Consider the following 21,731-nt stretch of genomic DNA (forward strand, 5'->3'; position numbering starts at 1 on the left):
AGGCACAGGTGCACCTGTTCGCCTCCCAAGAATCCTCCCACTGCCCGCTCTGGTACGCCCTCACCGAGGCCTTCCTCGGCATAGACGCGCTGGCACACAGCTGGTCCCCTGGCATTCGCAAATATGCGTTTTCCCCAGTGAGCCTGCTCGCACAGACCCCGTGCAAGGTCAGGGAGGACGAGGAGAAGGTCGTCCTGGTAAGCACCCTACTGGCCCGCCCAGACGTGGTGCTCGGACCTCACGCTCCTCGTGACAGCTCCCCCGGGCAAATTCCCCTGAGAAAGGCCCTTCTTTCTCAGGGAAGGGGCACCATCCGGCACCCGCGCCCAGACCTCTGGAATCTCCATGTCTGGCCCCTGGACGGGACGCGGAAGACCTAAGCTGTCTTCCACCTGCGGTGGTAGACACATTCACTCAGGCTAGGGCTCCCTCTACGAGGCGCCTGTATGCCTTTAAGTGGTGTCTGTTCGCTAAGTGGTGTTCTTCCCATCAGGAAGACCCCCAGAGGTGCGCAGTCAGATCAGTGCTTTCCTTCCTGCAAGAGAGGTTGGAAGGGAGGCTGTCCCCTTCCACCTTGAAGGTGTACATTGCTGCCATAGCAGCACACCATGACGCAGTCGACGGTGAGTCCTTAGGGAAGCATGATCTGATCATCAGGTTCCTAAGAGGCGCCAGGAGGCTGAATCCCTCCAGGCCACGCCTTGTTCCCTCATCGGACCTCTGTAGTTTTTCAGGGTCTACAGAGAGCCCCCTTTGAGTTTTGCAGTCAGCCGGGCTTAAGGCACTCTCCTTGAAGACTGCCCTCCTGACTGCGCTCACTTCCATCAAGAGGGTAGGTGACCTGCAAGCGTTCTCTGTCAGTGAAACGTGCCTGGAGTTCGGTCCGGGCTATTCTCACGTGATCCTGAGACCCCCGACCGGGCTATGTGCCCAAGGTTCCCACCACTCCTTTTAGAGACCAGGTGGTGAACCTGCAAGCGCTGCCCCAGGAGGAGGCAGACCCAGCCCTGGCGTTGCTGTGTCCGGTGCGCGCTTTGCGCATCTATTTGGATCGCACGCAGAGCTTTAGACTCTCTGAGCAGCTCTTTGTCTGCTTCAGTGCACAGCGGAAAGGAAGCGCTGTCTCCAAGCAGAGGATCGCCCACTGGCTCATTGACGCCATAACTATGGCATGTCTCGCCCAAAACAGGCCGCCCCCGGTAGGGCTACGAGCCCATTCTACTCGTGGTGTAGCGGCTTCTTGGGCCCTGGCCAGAGGTGCCTCTCTAACAGACATTGCAGAGCAGCGGGCTGGGCAACACCCAACACCTTTGCAAGGTTCTACAACCTCCGGGTGGAACCGGTTTCGTCCCAGGTAGTGGCACGCAACACAAGCGGATAAGCCCGGGATAGCCGGCCGGGTGTATCGCTTGCACATAGCACCTTCCACCTCCTTTTGAGCTGAAGACATGCGCTGTTAATTCCCAGTAGTGTTCACAAAGGTTGTTCCCTGGTTGACTTCCTCCGAGCCCTGTGGCAGTCCAGTTTTCGGAGAGACTCGCTGCCGGCCCAGTACACGCGCTAACTAAGAGCCCGGTTCTGGGGTAGGTGCTCCGCATGTGGCGGTTCCCTGTAAGGCTAACCCCATGCGATCTATATCTTCCGCTAGTTCGTTTCCCTACTGGCAAACTGCGTCTTCCTTGGGCAGAGCCCCTCAGTCTCCATGTTGTAGTAACTCCTCCCCCACTGGGTAGGATCTACCTTGAAGGCTCTCCACATGGTTGGAAAGACCATGTGATGTATTCTTCCACTTAAATATTCCCCCCTCTCTTGGGGCGAGGTGTGGTCTCCGCGGTGTCCTCCCCTTGGGAGGGACACCCCCCGACTAGACCTGGCGGCCCAGTCGGATAATCCCCCTTCTTTTTTAGGGAGTGGGAAAAGAGAAGGGGAAAGAGGCCATGACTGGGTTAAGCCTGTCTCTATCTCTGGGTAGTCGACTTGTCCCCAAAAAGGGCCGTTCGACACTCATAACTGTGTTGGGGGAGGTTACGTGTCGACCTGGTGTGCTGGCTATGAGGCACACAGCAAGTCTGCCCACCACACACCGCCAGTTCACGTAACACAGTTCAGCCTTGTGGCGTTTTGTATAGGGACCCCTAGTGTCACTACATCGACACCAACGTCGAGTGAGTGACAGATAGGGAACGTCATGGTTACTGGTGTAACCTCCGTTCCCTGATGGAGGGAACGAGACATTGGTCCCTCATGCCACAACGCTGAACTACCCGCTGAAATGGCCGGACCTTATATCGGCTCCTCAGCGTAAAACCTGAATGAGTGGTTGCATACCAGCTCCTTTTATACCCGTATGTTCGGGGGAGTGGCATGCAAATACCACTCGCCAATTTTCATTGGCCTTTTATCAAAGACCAGAGGTGTCTCGGGCTCCCAAGAGTGACCCCTAGTGTCACTACATCGACACCAACGTCTCGTTCCCTCCATCAGGGAACGGAGGTTACACCAGTAACCATGACGTTTCTTTGACAGTGGCCTTCAGCTCATCTGCATTTTTTGGTCTCTTGTTTCTCATTTTCCTCTTGTTCAGGTCTGGTGAGTTTACTGGCCAGTCAAGCACACCAACACCATGGTCATTTAACCAACTTTTGGTGCTTTTGGCAGTGTGGGCAGGTGCCAAATCCTGCTGGAAAATGAAATCAGCATCTTTAAAAAGCTGGTCAGCAGAAGAAAGCATGAAGTGCTCCAAAATTTCTTGGTAAACGGGTGCAGTGACTTTGGTTTTCAAAAAACACAATGGACCAACACCAGCAGATGACATTGCACCCCAAATCATCACAGACTGTGGAAACTTAACACTGGACTTCAAGCAACTTGGGCTATGAGCTTCTCCACCCTTCCTCCAGACTCTAGGACCTTGGTTTCCAAATGAAATACAAAACTTGCTCTCATCTGAAAAGAGGACTTTGGACCACTGGGCAACAGTCCAGTTCTTCTTCTCCTTAGCCCAGGTAAGATGCCTCTGATGTTGTCTGTGGTTCAGGAGTGGCTTAACAAGAGGAATACGACAACTGTAGCCAAATTCCTTGACATGTCTGTGTGTGGTGGCTCTTGATGCCTTGACCCCAGCCTCAGTCCATTCCTTGTGAAGTTCACCCAAATTCTTGAATCGATTTTGCTTGACAATCCTCATAAGGCTGCGGTTCTCTCCGTTGGTTGTGCATCTTTTTCTTCCACTCAACTTTCTGTTAACATGCTTGGATACAGCACTCTGTGAACAGCCAGCTTCTTTGGCAATGAATGTTTGTGGCTTACCCTCCTTGTGAAGGGTGTCAGTGATTGTCTTCTGCACAACTGTCAGATCAGCAGTCTTCCCCATGATTGTGTAGCCTAGTGAACCAAACTGAGAGACCATTTTGAAGGCTCAGGAAACCTTTGCAGGTGTTTTGAGTTGATTAGCTGATTGGCATGTCACCATATTCTAATTTGTTGAGATAGTGAATTGGTGGGTTTTTGTTAAATGTGAGCCAAAATCATCACAATTAAAAGAACCAAAGACTTAAACTACTTCAGTCTGTGTGCACTGAATTTATTTAATACACGAGTTTCACAATTTGAGTTGAATTACTGAAATAAATGAACTTTTCCACGACATTCTAATTTATTGAGATGCACCTGTAAATGCAGTTGTTTATTTATATTTCATTTTAGTTTATAATGCATTTACTGATGTTAACATATACAGCTTTAATTTAAAAAATGTATTAGTATATTTTGAAATTAACCAAGATAATAAATATTGTTTATTGTTAGTTCATGTTAACTAATGTAGTTAAGTATTGCGAGAGAATACAACCTTATTGTATAGTGTTACCTCATCATTTCTGTCAGGTTTGGTATTTCTTGCCTAAACCTGACAATACCACCTTCCACATTTCTGTCATGAAGTCAATGGCATTTTGAATTCAGCTGTGACTGAAAAAAATTTCCCGTTAAAAAACTAAAGTTATTCAAAGCTTATGAATGCACCATTTATGTCCCCCAATGTCACTAAAAGAAAAGTGGTGTAAAACTACAGAAAGCAAAATGTCATTGAGGTCCAGTCATTTATGTTTGTTTTTTCAGACTGCTAAAAAATAAAACAAAAACAAAAACAGAATTGATTTCTGGAATACTCAGAGTAGTCAATACATGGTGATTGCAGCTACTAAATGACAGTCTGGAGTTGAGATGTATTAAGTATAGAGGTCTGAAAAATGGCACAACATTAAGGAAATCTGTTCTCACAAACAACCAACACTCTTCTGAGGTGCTCAGAAATCAAGCCACGCTATTGGTCTACTTCCACATTGGTTGTTATCAAAGAAGCCCTCAAGTTAATTAGATGGGATGAGATTTACTCAGCCAGTTATCATAAACATTGGCTAAGAGCTACATAGATGTTCTCCAAATGAATTACTTTTCTGTGGAAAGACTTGACTACTCAGCTATTTTCTCTGGGTCTTCTTCTTCTATAGACATCCAAACTAGTGGTTGACCGATATATTGCCGAGGCCAATAAATTTACTGGTTTGGCCTATTTTTTTCTTGAGGGTGCCAAAAATCGCCACAGTTCATTTTGTTATTACGTGCCATCGTGTTACTACAATAATAGTGTGCAACACAGTGTCATTTAATCGATCCGCATATCAGAGACACGTTTGAGCTCATAATGTTAAAGTGGTTGCCTGTTTCATTCTCCCTCTCTCTCCTCAACAGTTCCCTGTAAATTTAACTGTCTTGTCTAATGAGAAAAAGAGCAAATATCAACAAAACTAATTTCATATATACAGTATGCAAATATGCGCATATCTCGTTTAAACAGATGTAATAAACCAACCTCACACAACTTCAGCAGATCCAGCATCCTGTGGAGTGCTCATAAATCTTCCTCTGAAGCACGTATTCTAACAGTCTATCCTCAACAGTTCCCTGTAACTTTTCTAATCATAAAAGGCAAATATCAATAAAACTTGTATTATATACAGTTGGCAAATATGCAGATATCTCGTTTAAACAGGTGTCATTCACGAACCTCACAAAAATCCAGCGTTTTCTTACCATCGAACACTCATCTAATATCTTCCTCTGAAGCGCGTATTTCTTAAGCCAGAATAAAAAACTTCAGGGTCAGGATCAAAAGTTCCTCTCATTCACAAATCATGACGGTCACTCCGTGAAAATCCAAGTAGGCAATACAGGCTGTATCTGCACAAGTGCAACTTCAAGGCTGTGTCCAAAACCAGGAAAATGCTGCCTCTGCAGGCTGTATATGGAGGTACGATGAAAATAAGGTGCTTTTCAAACTTTTCAGAGACCAGTTGAAGAGTTCCATTAATTCTAAACAGATGTCAGTTAAGCCATCAGCTGATTAGGCAGCAAGGTAGCAAGTCAGCTGCCTATGTTTTCGGATGCAGCCCAAAGTAAAAGCCCGTCACGTGCTATAATTAAATGTCATATTCACTATGCACTGTATGTACAATTGGTTTGATTCTATATTTTTTGAGTAAATGTAATTGCTAACGTGGACATGCCATCCATGGTTGCTGGACTACTGTGTGTACTGTTATTTCCTTCTTCCTAATATATTAACAATTTCTTCATGTGCAAATAAATAACAAAAATTTGAACACTAAACAGAAATCTGAAGAAACTGCTACCTACCATTCAAAATACAATATTATTTTTTAATTTTGTGTGAAATTTAGTATATATAGTGCTAAATAAGAGTTTTTTATTATTATTATTATTTGCAATTTTATGTTTGTTATTTACTATATTCAATTGTGTGATATATCGTCATTGTATAGGCCTATCGGCCACCCTGCTCTCTGGATATCAGCATCGGCCATTAAAAAACCCATATCGGTCGACCACTAATCCAAACAGTCTCATTATCCATGGCAACTGTCCTTGCTTCTCCCTCACTGACAGTAGTCAGAAGTAAATACTTGGACAGGACAGTCAAAGCTCGTCCAATCTCTCATCTTCCTCATTAAAGTAAAGAATGAAAGCAAATAGCAGTAGCACAAAAAAACACAAAGGCCAGACTGTTTGTCGCATATTGCGCTGATTAGCACAAGAAGAGGCCCCATTTTTTCGCTTTCAAAATGTGAAATACTTGCCAGGAAATTGGGGAGAGAAGTAGGCTGATATGACAGCCAAACCTGCAATTTTCTTTCATTTAAAGCTCCTATGAATACAGTGTTGGTTGAATGCTTTGTTTGTCTTCTGTCTCATTTGTATTCCTGCCTCTTAGGTGTCAGAGAGGTGTGATTACGTGTACGTTAACGGTAAGGAGACACGTGGGAGAGTAAGGATGATGGTGAACTTCACCTACAGTTACCTGAGCGCTCAGCTGGAATTGAGCGTCTGGATGCCCAGACTCCCCCTGCAGATCGAAATGTCCGATCCAGAACTCAGCCAGATCAGGGGCTGGAGAGTTCCCGCTGATGCTGCCAACCAGAGGTCAGCAATTGTTTTGTTTTAAAGAGGGCATACCATTTGGAATCAAAATTGTTATTAACCTTTTGAGATAAGTGTTCATTGTACTATGAAAACAACATTTTCAAACCATCAATACACTTTCCAATGAAAAAAAGAGCATTTATTGAGATTGAGCAGCAAAACTGGCTTGTTCTGTACTTTCACAACTTTTTAACTAAAAGTAGGGTCCCACTTTATATTAGGTGGCTTTATCTATTATGTACCAACATTGAAATACATACAATACAATGTATTCATTGTGTAGCTACATGCTGTTCTGCAGAATTCTCAAAATTCAAATTTGCTGTTACTGAGGTTGAGGTACAGGTAGATTTAGGAGTAGGGTTTAGGGTAAGGGTTAGGTTAGGTTTAATTTAGGTTTAGGAGTAAGGTAACTACAAATGTAATTAAATGCAGGAACTTGAAATGTAAGTACAATGCAAAAACACGTATGTACATAATAAGCACATTGTATCATTTGCTTAAGTACACTGTAGTTAAAGACACATAATATAAAGTGGGTCCAAACGTAGCAGCACTGCTACCTTAGCCATATTTTTCAGTAGTGTGAAAGTAGTTAAGTTGCTTCAAAAATTTTAGCTTTCACAGTAAAAGTGTAACTAAGTTTCCAATTAATATAAGTATAGCATGACAAAATGCAGTCCCTGCAAGGTATTTTACGTCTATTTGTAATTTAATGCAGCTTTTCACCATGTTTACACTCAGATATCGAAAATGAAATACAAATATTTTTGTATTTAGTGTTAATTTATCTGTTCACTTCAATGCTGTAACCTTAACTGAGATCATCATTTTTTTGTAAAGATAAATACTGCTCTGATTAAAAAATATATGTAACATGTAGGGGTGTGACGATACACGTAGCTCACGAGACAAGACGATACACGATACTGGGTTCACGAGAACGAGACGAGATGATATTTTAACACTATATACACTACCAGAGTAATAGTAAAGTCATCAAAACTATGGAACAACATAAATGGAACTATGGGAATTATGTTGTGACTAAACAAAATCAAAAATAAATCAAAATTGTGTTATATTTTAGCATCTTCAAAGTACTCACCCTTTGCATAGAATTTGCAGAAATGCACTCTTGACATTTTCTCAACCAACTTCTTGCGGTATCACCCTGGGATGCTTTTTAAACAGTATTGAAGGAGTGTCCATCTATGCTGAGCACTTATTGGCTGCTTTTCTTTATTATTTGGTCCAAGTCATCAATTTCAAAAATGTTTTTTTTTTAAATAAATTTTATTTTTGTATTTAAATAAATTAATATGGTGGCAAAATTATATTTTTGTCTACTATTTTTGTGTACGGCACTATTTTCTTACAGTGCTTACATATTGGCTGTGTCTCGTTTGGAAGGCTGCATCCTCCGGAGGTCACATTTGTCGGATGCATACGTCATCAAGGCTGTCTCGTTTCATTTATTTATTTTTTATTGGGAATAATAAAACATATTATATAATTAAAAAGATATTTCCCCCTACAATCTAGTTAGTTATCTTTTTAAGTAAATTGTAGTGTAACTAACTTATATTTTAAGTAGCTTGACTGTAGTTTAACTACTTTTCATTACAGTTTGAGTAGCCTGTAGCTGAAGGATAGGTTTCTAACAGTTTCAAAGTAGTTTCCTTTACACAGCGTTATAAACTTGTCCAGTCATCCAGTCACGACGAGGTAATAAGGTGAAGCCTGGCTGGGTGTAGCACCTGCCACTCTGCATATCCTTCTGAAGGAAGCACTGATACTCATTTCAAATGTGATGAGGGTGTTTATATAGGAGTCCTTAGTGCACTGCCCTTTTAAGTCCAAGTGTGGAAAATGTCAATAAAAAATAAATATATATATATATTTTTTTTTTTTTTTTTTTTTTTTTTTTTTTTTAAAAACAAACATTGTTTTACACAATTTAAAAACTTCTGATGCTAAAAACTTTAGTAAAATTAAAAGTGTAACTCGTGGGGAAAACAAATATAATAGAAAAGTATGATATGACCCCTTATTTGAATTGGAAACAGAACAGAAACTATTATTAAGGTTTGTCATGTTTTAAAATCTGAGCAGAACATATCTTGCACAAACCACACACTATGTTATGTAGTATAGTTCTACTTGCAGTGATTTGAAAACACAAAGATTTCTTACATTACTGTAATCAGCCTCTAAATATTGCAGTGTCAATGAAGAGATGACCATCTCTTTATAGTGTCTGGAATAAGCACATTTAGCTCACTTATTGAGCCTAATCCACAATACTCTAGTCTGCACCATCTTTATCAACCCTCCACTGGCTCAGACATTGTCTTTGCTCCATCGTTCCTCTTTAATACCAAACATGTGGCGAAGCTCCCTCTGGAACGCATGATAGAGGTAAGGGGTGGATGCAGACGTTGACTTTTTAATTACTTCATGGTCATTTTCAGGTGCACCTGCCCTGACGCAACAGCACCAGGTTAATGCTGCTGTATGCTGTGGATACCCAGAAGATACATTTTAATTACTCTCCCTGTAGAAACAATCCTGTCGGGTTGACTCATGCATGTTAAGTGAGAACGGGATGAGGGGAGACAGATGGAATGAATAGTAGAAAAATTGTCAAACTGAGGTAGTGATGAGTCTAAGGGACAAGTGTGGATGAAAGTTGTCTCTTGTAAATGGCAATGTGGTTGTCAAGAAGAAAATCTGTAATCTATGTGGAGAGCAAGTGTGTGCGATACTTCTCTATGATCTCAATGGAAGATACGAAGATGTAAAATGACTTAAGCTGGTTGGTAAGCTGACACAGTCTTCAGATGTTAAACTATTAACCAGATGGTCTTCTATTGGGAAAATTCAACAGCTCTGAGCTTCCTCTTGACCATAGGATGCTGTAACAAATCTGCCCTTGGTCTGAGGTTGCTCTATCTTTGTCAAGGACTGTTTTCATTACCTCTTTGAGGGTGGGAAACGTGTGGTTGTGTTGTAGGACACAAGCTCATTACTCCTGAGACCTTCTGTGACCTGACATTCCTCAACTGAGTGCCGCCTGCCATGTTTATACACCTGTATTCTGTAAATGTCACACTGTTTCTGCCAACGTTCAGGCATTATTGCACAGAAGTGCAGAAGAGCGTGGCCTCACTACAGTCAGACCCAACATGTTAACCTGCCACTGATGTTGTTTTATTTTGGATGGCTTTGGCTTATTATAAATAATGGAACATTCAGAGCTAGTGCCCTGTTCACCTGGCACTGGGCTATTCATGTGGGGAGAGAAAATGCTTCTCTGAAATGTGAATAGGGTTCATGTATTCAAAGCCTGTCAAAGTGACTCATCTAATTCAAGAGGCTGAATGCCACGTCTGCTCTAGATATCAATAGAATAGAATAGAATATTTATAATATTCTATAATATATATTTATAATTGCTTGTTATGTTCCTAATTTGAAAGTCACTTTGGATAAAAGCATCTGCTAAATGACTAAATGTAAATTTAAAATGAATAGAACAGAGTAGGATAGGATAGAAGAGTCTTAGTTGTTAACGTTTTTTTATTTTTTATTATTAAATTAAACAAAATAAATCAGTGCTTGATTTTTTACAGTGTAGAATATAATAGAATAGAATGAAATAGTCCTAGTTTCCAAAGTATTCTGGTCAAATTAATTAATATAAAGTAATGTATTGAATTTTCTGCACTGTAGAATAGAATAGAAAAGAATAGAATAGTCCTAATTCCCAAAGTTTTTTTGATGAAATCAAATAGTATAAATTAGTGGGTTCATTTATTTTTACAGTGTAAAATAAATAGAATAGAATAAAATAGAATAGAATAGCCCTAGTTCCCAAAGTTGTCTGATGAAATTGAACAGAATAAAATAGTGGGATTAATGTATTACACAATAGAATAGAATAGAATAGAATAGAATAGTCCTAGTTCCCAAAGTATTCTGATTAAATTAAATAGAATAAAGTAATGTGTTGAATATTTTGCACTTTAGAATAGAATAGAATAGTCCTAGTTCCCAAAGTTTTCTGATGAAATTAAAAAGATTAGTTGGTTTAATTTTTGGTTTAATTTTTTACAATGTTGAATAGAATAGTCCTAGTTACATAATTGTTTTTTTTTTGTTTTTTGTTTTTTGTTTTTTTTAAGAAATTAAAGAAAATAGAGTGTTAATTTTTTACATTGCAGAATCGATTAGAATACAATTGGCCTTGTTACCTGCGTTTTCTGATTTAATTAAAAGGAATGGAATGAAATGGAATCGAACGTAAACATAATTTATTTTGGCTGCTCTTTTCACTGCAGGTTGGGGACTGGAGAGGACGATGAGGATGAAGGAGCCAGGAAAGATCGGGGCTGTGTTCCACAGTACCAGAGCACCACCGTCCGTGTCCTCACACACTTTGAGGCAGAGCCAGAGGAATGGCAGGGCCAACCAGACTTCCTCCTGGGAAGTGACTGGCAGGTGGATGTGACGGAGCTGGTGAGGGATTCATTAAGGGTGGGGAATGAACAGGTGGCCAGGCTCTCTAAGGAACAGGTCCTGATCGGTCTGAGCACTGGCACCACCAATGTCCAGGTGAGAAATTGAAAAAGGTATATATATGCAATGTCTGCTTTTGGTTTGATTGCTTGGATCTTTTCTCATTTACCATAAAATGAAACCAAGTATGCAATTATGCTAAATCCTCAACACACTACTATCAGAACTGCCCAAATCTAAGGAACACAACTAAAAGTTACAGCTGAATAAGCTACAGTTCTCTTGTGTTTCTAAACCCTAAAAAAATGAAAGGACATCCTTGGAAAGCTGTTCATTGGAAAAGCCGGGCTGTCATTTGTCTGTCTCTGCATAGATGAGAGGTGAATCAGTTTGAATTGTGATGTGACACGTATATGCTGTCAGATGACAGCACAGCACACTACTGTATCTCTCTCTCTCTCTCTTCTGTCTCTCTTGTGCTGCCTATCTGCAGATCTTGCTGCTCTTTATGACAAACAGCAATCTTCTCTTATTGCTGCTAATTCAGTGCTGCTCTTTTTAAATCAATGAAAATCACACATTTTTCACGATAAATGTCATATTCATCCACACAGATGCGCTTGAATAAACACACCAACACAGTGGCCATGCAGCAAGCTGAAAAGACAGCTAAAGATATAAGCCTCTGCCACAGGTGAAGAGAGATTTGAATTGATCCATTTGCTGAAATTAAAATCAGATAAGAAAAAAGGCCAGTAATGGCTGGGGTGGAATGCATGGAGAGTCTGAAAACCAGTGCTTCTTTGAGAAGCTCTATTGATTGAGATTGGCACTCACTGCCTGAAATCAAAAATCATTGAAGCTGTGAGATAGATCTATCCCTGACCCCACCACATAGCCACGACCAAATTACCAATCGTCCACACATTGCTATTAGAGCAAACTTGCTATTAAACATAAAAAGAGAGACCCACCTGTTTTTCTTTTTCAGTCGAGAGTAAACTGAATGACTAATTACTTGCAATTAGAGGAGGAATGATAGTTATGGTTTTATAACAAACCAAAAATGTTTTCAGTGCATATTGAAAGAACATATTCTTAAAGAAATCTAGCAGGCTCCAACTTTTATTTTGTAGTCCTATTTATAAAATTAGAGCACTAGGGCAGCATCTCACACAATATTGGGTAACGCCTGAGGCTCCCCTTGCTTATTCTTATTTTATGTCTAATTAATAAATCTCTCAATTAAAATGGCAAATTAGGATGAGCTCAGAATAAGAGCAGAATATAAAAACTGCAAAAATGGTTTCTTTACATTAAAATGCATTTTAGATTGACAAACTATTGCCTGTGAACCTCCAGGCTGTGTTAAAATTATGGTTAGAAGGAAGTGTGCGCCATGCACACTGGTGACAGAGAAAGTCCTACTTACATATAGGAAGTAAATGGCTTCTGACACTTCATTATGGGTCTGTTCCAAACTTAGTGAGCTGCCTCGCTGTCTCCTGCCTATATAGGCAGCTGTCTTCTATGGCAGCATCCTTACGGAAATTATGCCTCATAAGAGAACGATTTTGAACACTATATAGGCGGCAGCTCGCGCATCAGTCAAATAGCGCTCCTCACGCGCAGCGCACAAGACTCAACTCACAACTGATTTCAATACAGGTGACGCGAGAGAAATGACGCGATCCTCTAATTTATACTATGGAAGAAGTCAACCTTTTTCTCCTGGACGAACTAAAGCACCATATGCGAACAATGCCGGCGTTTATACTACGCGTGGCGTCGTTTTAAAATGAGTTCATTTAGGGTGTTGTCATGGTGTTTAACATACGGTTCCAGCCACAAGTAAAGCCAATAATGCAGGTTTTTCTCTCCGTGGACCGCCTCTTTTAGCGATATGTCGCTTCTTTGTTTTATTAAACTTGTCACTGAGCCCCTTCCACTTTAAAAAAATAAAATAAATCAAGTCGCTCCCTACTCATTTGTCGTGGCCACGCTATCTTAGAGTTTGTGTTGCAAATCATGTAAAAAGTATACTTCTGCACAATCTCTTAGAGACAGGCTTCAGAGTTATCCATTTTAATGACAGTAACCTAGGTAACAACTCCTCAGCTGGCATGCGCGACTGTAAATAAAAAAACGTCACGTCCAAACCATTTGGAGGGCGAACGCTGTCACTTAGTCTTTTAGAATTGCAGTTTAAATAAAACAGACAGCATGTTCATATATATATATATATATATTGCAGAGGTTAAGTAACACGTGTGACTATGTTCTTATCCAGGTGATGTCCCCACTGTCAGACTCGGTTCTGGCTGAGAGGATGATCCAGGTTCTAGATGATAAAGTTAGTATTACAGAGCTGGGGGTGCAGCTGGTCTCTGGCCTTTCCCTGAACCTCCAACTCAGCCCAGGAAGCAACAGGGCCATCGTCGCCACGGCTACCACACAAGAGACCATGCACAACACTAATCAGGTGCACAGTCTTATTAGATAGTTATACAATGTTATAAAAAAAAACTAATTATCAAAATGAACTCAAACATTTCTAGACCAAAAGACCAAATTATCTGAGCTATACTATCCACTATTTTTTTCATATGTTAACTCCTATTGTATGTCAATAATTGTCTCATTTGTGTCTATTTTTGTTGCTCCTTAGGAAATTTAGGAAAACCTAATAAATATTTAAATAAGAACTCCTGAGCTAAATAAGAGCAACCTCTGAGCTATAAAGTCTTACTCTGGGTCTGTGAAAGAAGTTCATATTTTGTTTCTCTTTCCGCCCGCAGGAGTCCCTTGTCAGTGCGTGGCTGCAGTTCAGCGATGGCTCCATGACACCTCTTGACCTCTATAACCCTGCACATTTTGTCCTAACAGCCACCTCACTGGACGATCAGGTGGTGTCAGTGAAGAAAGATGCCACCTGGATGTGGCCAGTGGTAGTGGCCAAGGGTGAAGGTCAAGGCATGTTGGTCCGCGTGGAGATGTTTGGCCTTGAGTCCTGCCTAAAAACCAAGCGGCTCACAGTTCTAGCTGCAGGCAACGCAAACGTCCATGTAAAGTTTGGCCGTGGTGAGGAAACAGGAAACAGTGCGAGCGACAGGAGATACAGGCCCAATGCACCATATTATGGAGGCTCTATATCAGACATGGAAGCTGGAATAATCAACAGAGGAGCGACCACCATCAAGACTGCAATTCCAGGGAAACCCAGTGGTGACAGGCTCTCAGTGGGTGATATTCCAGTTGATTTCTCAGAGTTCCCAGCTCAAGCAGACCTTCCCCCTGGACGCAATACAGAAGAGGACCACCTGCAGACTCGCCGTGGCCTCACCGACTTAGAGATAGGCATGTACGCCTTGCTAGGCGTCTTCTGCTTGGCTATCTTGGTATTTCTAATCAATTGCGTCTCTTATGCCTTTAAATACAGCAACAAACAGCTCCCATTGGAGGGCCAGGAGACCATGGCTCACGCCCATGACTGGGTATGGTTAGGCCATGATGCAGAGCTGTTAGAAAGCCAAGCAGGGTTGTGTCTGGACCAGGAGGAGCTTGGCGGCACCATGGACTCTGGGCTGGGCCTGGAGGAAGGTAGCCAACTCCTGAATGGCCTTTCAACTCAGAAGAGTGTACAAGGGCAGGTCCATAGGTCTGCCTCTGACTCTGGGTGCGCTGGGAGGGATCACAGGAGTGAGTCCTTAAATTCGCCCACCACCAAAAGGAAACGGGTGAAGTTTACCACTTTTAGCCACAGCAAGCCCAGCAATGGCTGCCCATCCATAAGCCCACTTCTCATTGGTCAAAATGACATCAAATGGGTTTGTCCAGACATTGAGCTTGGGGACTCCAATGAGCTCCGAAATTACATGGAAAGGTTAAATGAAAATGCTACTAAGAACACAGCATAGTCAAAGGTTGTAGATATTATGTATTCTTCGGACGAAGCGTAGCTCACCCATTTGCCTTCCGGGTAAGGTGGTGGTTGGGCTGACTCTACTGCACTCAGTCAGACTTCACCACGAAAAGACAAGCCATTCATCTGGTCTTGTTTCCATGGCAACTGTCATGAAGGTTCATCATCAGGAAAGAAGGAAAACAGAGATGGCTGTGAAACCGTTAAGGATGTTAAAAAAATGAGAACATTGGAATATTAGAAATTAGAGATGTCTGTATTTTCTTTTTTGAAGAAGGAGAGGATATTCCATTTCTATATTTTAACAAAGTTGGTTTTGTTTTAAGTTGGCACACTAAAATGTGGGTTAATAGAGTTCACTTGGTGGTGGTGGTCATTTTTTGTGAGTGAAGAGTTGACTTTTAAACATATCAGTTGAGAACTGAAGCATTTCCAATTTGAACGTTGACTGATGTGAGAACACATTTTGTAAGGTTTTACATGTTTTTATACATCCCTGTTCCCATCTGTGTTTGTGTGTCCACTGTTATTTCTCCAAAGACTAACTCCCATAAGTAAATGCATGTGAAAGCAAACAATGGAGAACAAATATTTTGGAACTTTTTCCACCAAAAGTGTGAATGAACATGTATATATGGCAGAGGACTTCTGGGAAACAGGCAGACAAATTACCCTCCACATCTCCTTGAGAGCTGTTGATCAAATTGTATTGTTGTAGGTAGTCTTATCAATATTGTATATGTTGTTTACAGTATTAAAATGATATATAGAATTAGTATGCACTCCACTTGCTTATGTATGTGTGCTATAGCTGTGCATTGCCTCTTTGTCTTTTTTGTTTTCCGTTTAGTTTTCTTTTCCTTGCTTTTTTTTCCATTCTGCTAGCAGCAAACATAAAGATAATCACAGCTCTTCTTAGAACAAGTAACAACTAATCTACTCAAATGAATGTCCCCATGATTAACCTGATGATTAGGGTGAAGTTAATTGGATCAGATTAGTTTGGAGTGTAATCCTCAGGTAATGTGATCAATGCAGCAGATGTCGTACATATCCTGGTAGGACAACCATAGAACAGTTTTTATGTGAATAAATTGATTATTCTGACACTCTCAATCTGTATTAGTGTTCATCACTGTGTCTAACAGTTATAAAGAATGTAATCAATAGTCATTTGCCCTTAAAACAGTTACAGATGAGCAAATTGATTCCATAACTCATTCTTAAAGATAGTGTGTGTCAACTAATACCTGCTGCTGGTGTATTGAATGGAATTGATCTCCAAGATCCAATGTCCATCCAGTGTCTCATTTGAAACTATTAATAAGACTGATTCTGGCACTCTCTGTGAATCCTTGTTTGTCTTGTATTCTTTGAAATGGAAACATGTTCATAAAGATCACAGGAGGACAATTGTACATACAGTACCAACCTGACAGATCAGCCAGTGGTTGAGGAATTATAAATTGTTGTTCAAGTTCATCCTGTGGTGATACACAATGTCGCTCAGTGATCCTTTCAAGTCAGCCCTCTTGAAAAATGTGATTGGATGGAGCAGCTGACAGTATTACATATGTTGGTCCAATTTGCCCATACATGTGTTGTGTCATTGTTTGTTATGTAGCATTTTATAGTTTCTAGGTACTTTTTAGAACAAAAGTGTCAGGGCTTTTCTTTTCAATTAAATTTCTCATTCAGTGTTATAAGCTCAAAAGCATTCTTTTTACATACAGCGGGATTCAAAAGTCCACTTATGAAAATTCTTCTATTTTGCATTTTTTCTAAAGTAATATTATTTTCATTGCAAATTATATGAGTAGCATGGCTCAGTATATTGCGTGAAGTTTAAATGAAAAATGAACATACATTTCAGATTTTCTTTGTATATATACCTTTTGCTGTAATGACAGCATGCACTTGAGCTGGCATGGACTCCACAAGTTTGTGCAAACCCTGATGATCCATGGTACCCCAGCATGATTTGAGAATATTTCTAAAGAGGATCTTGTGTGCTTCATGGAAGCACAAAAATCTGACCTACTGTACTAAAGAGTTAACAAGGTCAGTGTCACAAATTTGCTCATTTGATTAGTGACCTAGAATATTTTTATTAATGCTTATTTGATTACAAATTGTCAGAGCTCTGAAACTTATTTCCATATTTAAATTCAATTTTGAATCCCACATTTTCAATGTGAAACCCATTTTATCATTTATTATCATGAATTATGAAAAAACAGTGATATTTTGATTTGTGCACTACATCACTTAATTTTCTATTTGCATATTAAATAAGCTAGCACATCCTGCCTTTTCATTTTTTACCAGTTGATGGCGCTCATTTCTAACCCCAGTTGCCTCAGAGGGGACATGCAGATTGTGATGGTCATTCTCCTTGACAGGCGCTTAACCTAAGACACCAAATAAAGGTTACGTGTTTAAAACTGCTGTACTGCAAGTGTGCAGATACAATGTTGTGATTCAACCCTGGCTTTAAAGCAGCGGGCCAATGCTGAACATGAAAAATGTTTTCAAAGCAGACTATAATTTTACCCCATTTAACTGCAGTAAACCACAAGCTTTAACAGGGAGTGTTTTGTTGCAGCATCTGAGCACCATGCAATTCAAAGTTTATTGCAGACACAATAGCTATGGGTGTGAGATATACAGTTGTCCATTTCTTTGGTCCACACATTAGAGGTCCATTGAAAATTATTATAATATTTATAGTAATTATAATTTATACTATGGAATATATATATTATAAAATTATTCACTTACCCTGATGCCATCCCAGATGTGTATGACTGTCTTTCTTCAGCAGAACACAAATAAAGATTTTTAGAAGAAGATACAGCTCTGTCAGTTCCTCATAATGCAAGTAAACACGTGCCAGCATTTTGTGACGGTCCAAACGTCACATTTAGGCAGCATAAAAGTAATCCATGCCAGACTCCAGTCGATCAGTGAAAGTCTTCTGAAGCAAATCGATACATTTGTGTAAAAAATACATAGATAATTAAAACTTTATTAACTTTTAAAAAGCGCTTCCTGCCAGCAGTTGACGCATCACGTAGCTGTCACGTGACGTAAGTGCGTCGGCGAGTCCACGTGTGAATTCAGAAACTGCGCTTATTTACAACAGAAGAACGAATGTCATGTGAGAGTTCAGCCATTTCAAACAGCGTCAGAGTCCTGGGGTGCTTCTCATTTCTGAAGTTGTGCATCCTTGCTTCCTTTCCTCATTTTCTTGCTCCACCCTCTTAGGAAATGAGGAAAGGATGGAAGGAAAGGAAATGAGGACAGAGGAATCTAAGCAAGATGGATTTGTAAAATGAAATGTCCTTGCTCACTCAAGCGTGACTTCAGAGCGCGTTTTTGCACAGCTGCAGTACCTCAGTGTGCTTGTCTTTATGTTATTGATACTTAATTTATTAATATATTAATAATAAATCCAAATAATCCAATATGCACTGTTTAAGTATGTGACAATTATGGTTTATTTAAGGTCAATCATGAATTAAAACTGTTGTGTAAGACATGAAGGGGGAGGAGAATTTATGCATGCGACAGGTGCTTCAACTAAAAAGTCTTCTGCATAGGAAGCTCCGGTGTTTCCTCGCTCAAGCATCCTCGATAAGCTTCCTCTGTCCTCGATCCTTGTGGTGCATTTAGAGAATTGATACATCCTTCATGATGGCGGACTTCGATCGGTTTCTGGGTCACGGGTTAGAGGACAGAGGAACGAGGATACGAGGATGCACAGTTTAGGAAATGAGAAGCACCCCAGGACGGAATTTAAAGTTAAAAACATTTTAATTATCGACTTGTTTCTTACATAAACCTATCGATTCGCTTCAGAATACATTAATTGATCAACTAGAGTCGTGTGGATTACTTTTATGCTGCCTAAATGTGACTTCTGGACCGTCAAAGTGCTGGCACCTGTGTACTTGCATTATTTGGACCTGACAGAGCTCTATCTTCTTCTAAAAATCTTCATTTGTGTTCTGCTGAAGAAAGACAGTCATACACATCTGGGATGGCATCAGGGTACGTGAATAATGAGAGAATTGTACTTTTTGGGTGAACTATTCATTTAAAACCTTCTTCATCACCTGTGCTGGGTGGTTCCGCCCCCTCCATCTTTCCAAATGTTTGGCCTGTCACTCGGGTACATTTGTGACATGTGTACTTTAAAACCATATAAGAAAATATTTCAAAGCTTATTGATATTCAGTGACAAACCCTGTTAAGCTATCCTTTATTATGATAACAAGAATGTCAACAGAAAATGAGCTTTTCATTTTCCCCCAGTACCATGTCCTTTTCACAGTCACTGTTAAAAATAAACAAAGGCAGGCCATTCGGTGCACAATTTCATCCAAGGAGGCAACTGACACAATGCAAGTTCATTACCAGAAATCACACATGCATTTTCATATGCATATAATTAATATTACTCCCAGTGGGACAGGCCTTTCTGAGATCCAAATTGAGAGGCTGCACACTTAACCCTCAAAGGGATTCTTCTGGAATTAGCTCTGTTTTCTCCTTTTATCTCAGCTGATATTTGGGTATTTGGGTCTCTGTTTCTTGCGTCTCAGAGGAATTACACAAGAACACTATAAATTAAATCTCTTCTCAACACCTTTATTGAATGTCTGTGCTCCTCTTAATATTGATATTTCATTTGAATATTAAATTTTTTTTAGATTTATTCCATCCTTGTTGTTTCTGGTGTCATCATTATTTAATTTAATAATTCTTGGGGGGTCATCTTGCCTCAGTAATGGCCCCTTTTCATAATTTTTTATTTTATGCTATGAGAACTAAATTAGCAAATGTTTCTATTTATTTCGCTTGATTATATATTAGATGATGCATCATCATTCTGTACATGCTAAACGTTTATCAATATACAGTATGTTACAATTTAAAAGTAAATTCACATTGTTCTTAAGGGGGGCATCTTACCCCATCATCCCCTATATATATTAGAGATGAAAGATATCTAGTAAGATCTACTGAATCTCTGATTATATATATATATATATATATATATATATATATATATATATATATATATATATATATATATATGTATATATGTATGTATGTATATACAGGTGCATCTCAATAAATTAGAATGTCGTGGAAAAGTTCATTTATTTCAGTAATTCAACTCAAATTGTGAAACTCGTGTATTAAATAAATTCAGTGCACACAGACTGAAGTAGTTTAAGTCTTTGGTTCTTTTAATTGTGATGATTTTGGCTCACATTTAACAAAAACCCACCAATTCACTATCTCAAAAAATTAGAATATGGTGACATGCCAATCAGCTAATCAACTCAAAACACCTGCAAAGGTTTCCTGAGCCTTCAAAATGGTCTCTCAGTTTGGTTCACTAGGCTACACAATCATGGGGAAGACTGCTGATCTGACAGTTGTCCAGAAGACAATCATTGACACCCTTCACAAGGAGGGTAAGCCACAAACATTCATTGCCAAAGAAGCTGGCTGTTCACAGAGTGCTGTATCCAAGCATGTTAACAGAAAGTTGAGTGGAAGGAAAAAGTGTGGAAGAAAAAGATGCACAACCAACCAAGAGAACCACAGCCTTATGAGGATTGTCAAGCAAAATTGATTCAAGAATTTGGGTGAACTTCACAAGGAATGGACTGAGGCTGGGGTCAAGGCATCAAGAGCCACCACACACAGACGTGTCAAGGAATTTGGCTACAGTTGTCGTATTCCTCTTGTTAAGCCACTCCTGAACCACAGACAACGTCAGAGGCGTCTTACCTGGGCTAAGGAGAAGAAGAACTGGACTGTTGCCCAGTGGTCCAAAGTCCTCTTTTCAGATGAGAGCAAGTTTTGTATTTCATTTGGAAACCAAGGTCCTAGAGTCTGGAGGAAGGGTGGAGAAGCTCATAGCCCAAGTTGCTTGAAGTCCAGTGTTAAGTTTCCACAGTCTGTGATGACTTGGGGTGCAATGTCATCTGCTGGTGTTGGTCCATTGTGTTTTTTGAAAACCAAAGTCACTGCACCCGTTTACCAAGAAATTTTGGAGCACTTCATGCTTCCTTCTGCTGACCAGCTTTTTAAAGATGCTGATTTCATTTTCCAGCAGGATTTGGCACCTGCCCACACTGCCAAAAGCAACAAAAGTTGGTTAAATGACCATGGTGTTGGTGTGCTTGACTGGCCAGCAAACAGATTAGAATGAGATAAGTGCATTCAATCGACAGATTACTAAAAGAATCAGCGATCACACCTGTCTTCATCCTGAAAGGCTTACAAGCCTCTTGGGTTTATAGACCATTTCAAGGACTGTTCATCGGTTTAAGGAAGTGACGTCTTTGTCCCTTGAACATTTCCGGCTAGTTTTCAAATTAACTAGTTATTAATGTTAATGGAAAATTAACTATTACAGTCGTATTAATGTTACTGTAGTAAATGTAATCATATTAAAGTCACTATGAATTAAGTGCCTCCCATTGCAACAATGGGAGGCACTTAATTCATAGTGACTTTAATATGATTACATTTACTACAGTAACATTAATACGACTGTAATAAAATGTCATTATTAAAATTTGGACCATGTTGTTCGATGGCTGAAATGCTGAATGAAAATTCTCTCATTATTTACTTACCCTCATGCCATCCCAGATGTGTATGACTTTCTTCTTCAGAACACAAATTATGATTTTTAGAAGAATATTTCAATATTGCAAAATGCAAGTGAATGGGTGCCAACATTTTGGCACTCCAAAAAGCA

The 21,731-nt window shown here is 40.1% G+C and overlaps 1 protein-coding gene across 1 annotated transcript in view; it reads left to right on the forward strand.

Moving 5' to 3' along the window:
- Positions 1 to 16,117, forward strand: part of LOC127430926 (transmembrane protein 132C-like) — a 189,391-nt gene extending 173,274 nt beyond the window's left edge. Inside the window, exons 7-10 of the mRNA XM_051681066.1 lie at positions 6,293 to 6,501; positions 10,845 to 11,118; positions 13,313 to 13,504; positions 13,821 to 16,117. Coding sequence (XP_051537026.1) covers positions 6,293 to 6,501; positions 10,845 to 11,118; positions 13,313 to 13,504; positions 13,821 to 14,939 — 1,794 coding nt within the window. The 3' untranslated portion in view covers positions 14,940 to 16,117. The remainder of the gene's footprint in view (positions 1 to 6,292; positions 6,502 to 10,844; positions 11,119 to 13,312; positions 13,505 to 13,820) is intronic.
- Positions 16,118 to 21,731: the final 5,614 nt, after the last annotated feature.

Source organism: Myxocyprinus asiaticus, chromosome 40 (assembly GCF_019703515.2).
Source record: "Myxocyprinus asiaticus isolate MX2 ecotype Aquarium Trade chromosome 40, UBuf_Myxa_2, whole genome shotgun sequence".
NCBI lineage: Eukaryota > Metazoa > Chordata > Actinopteri > Cypriniformes > Catostomidae > Myxocyprinus > Myxocyprinus asiaticus.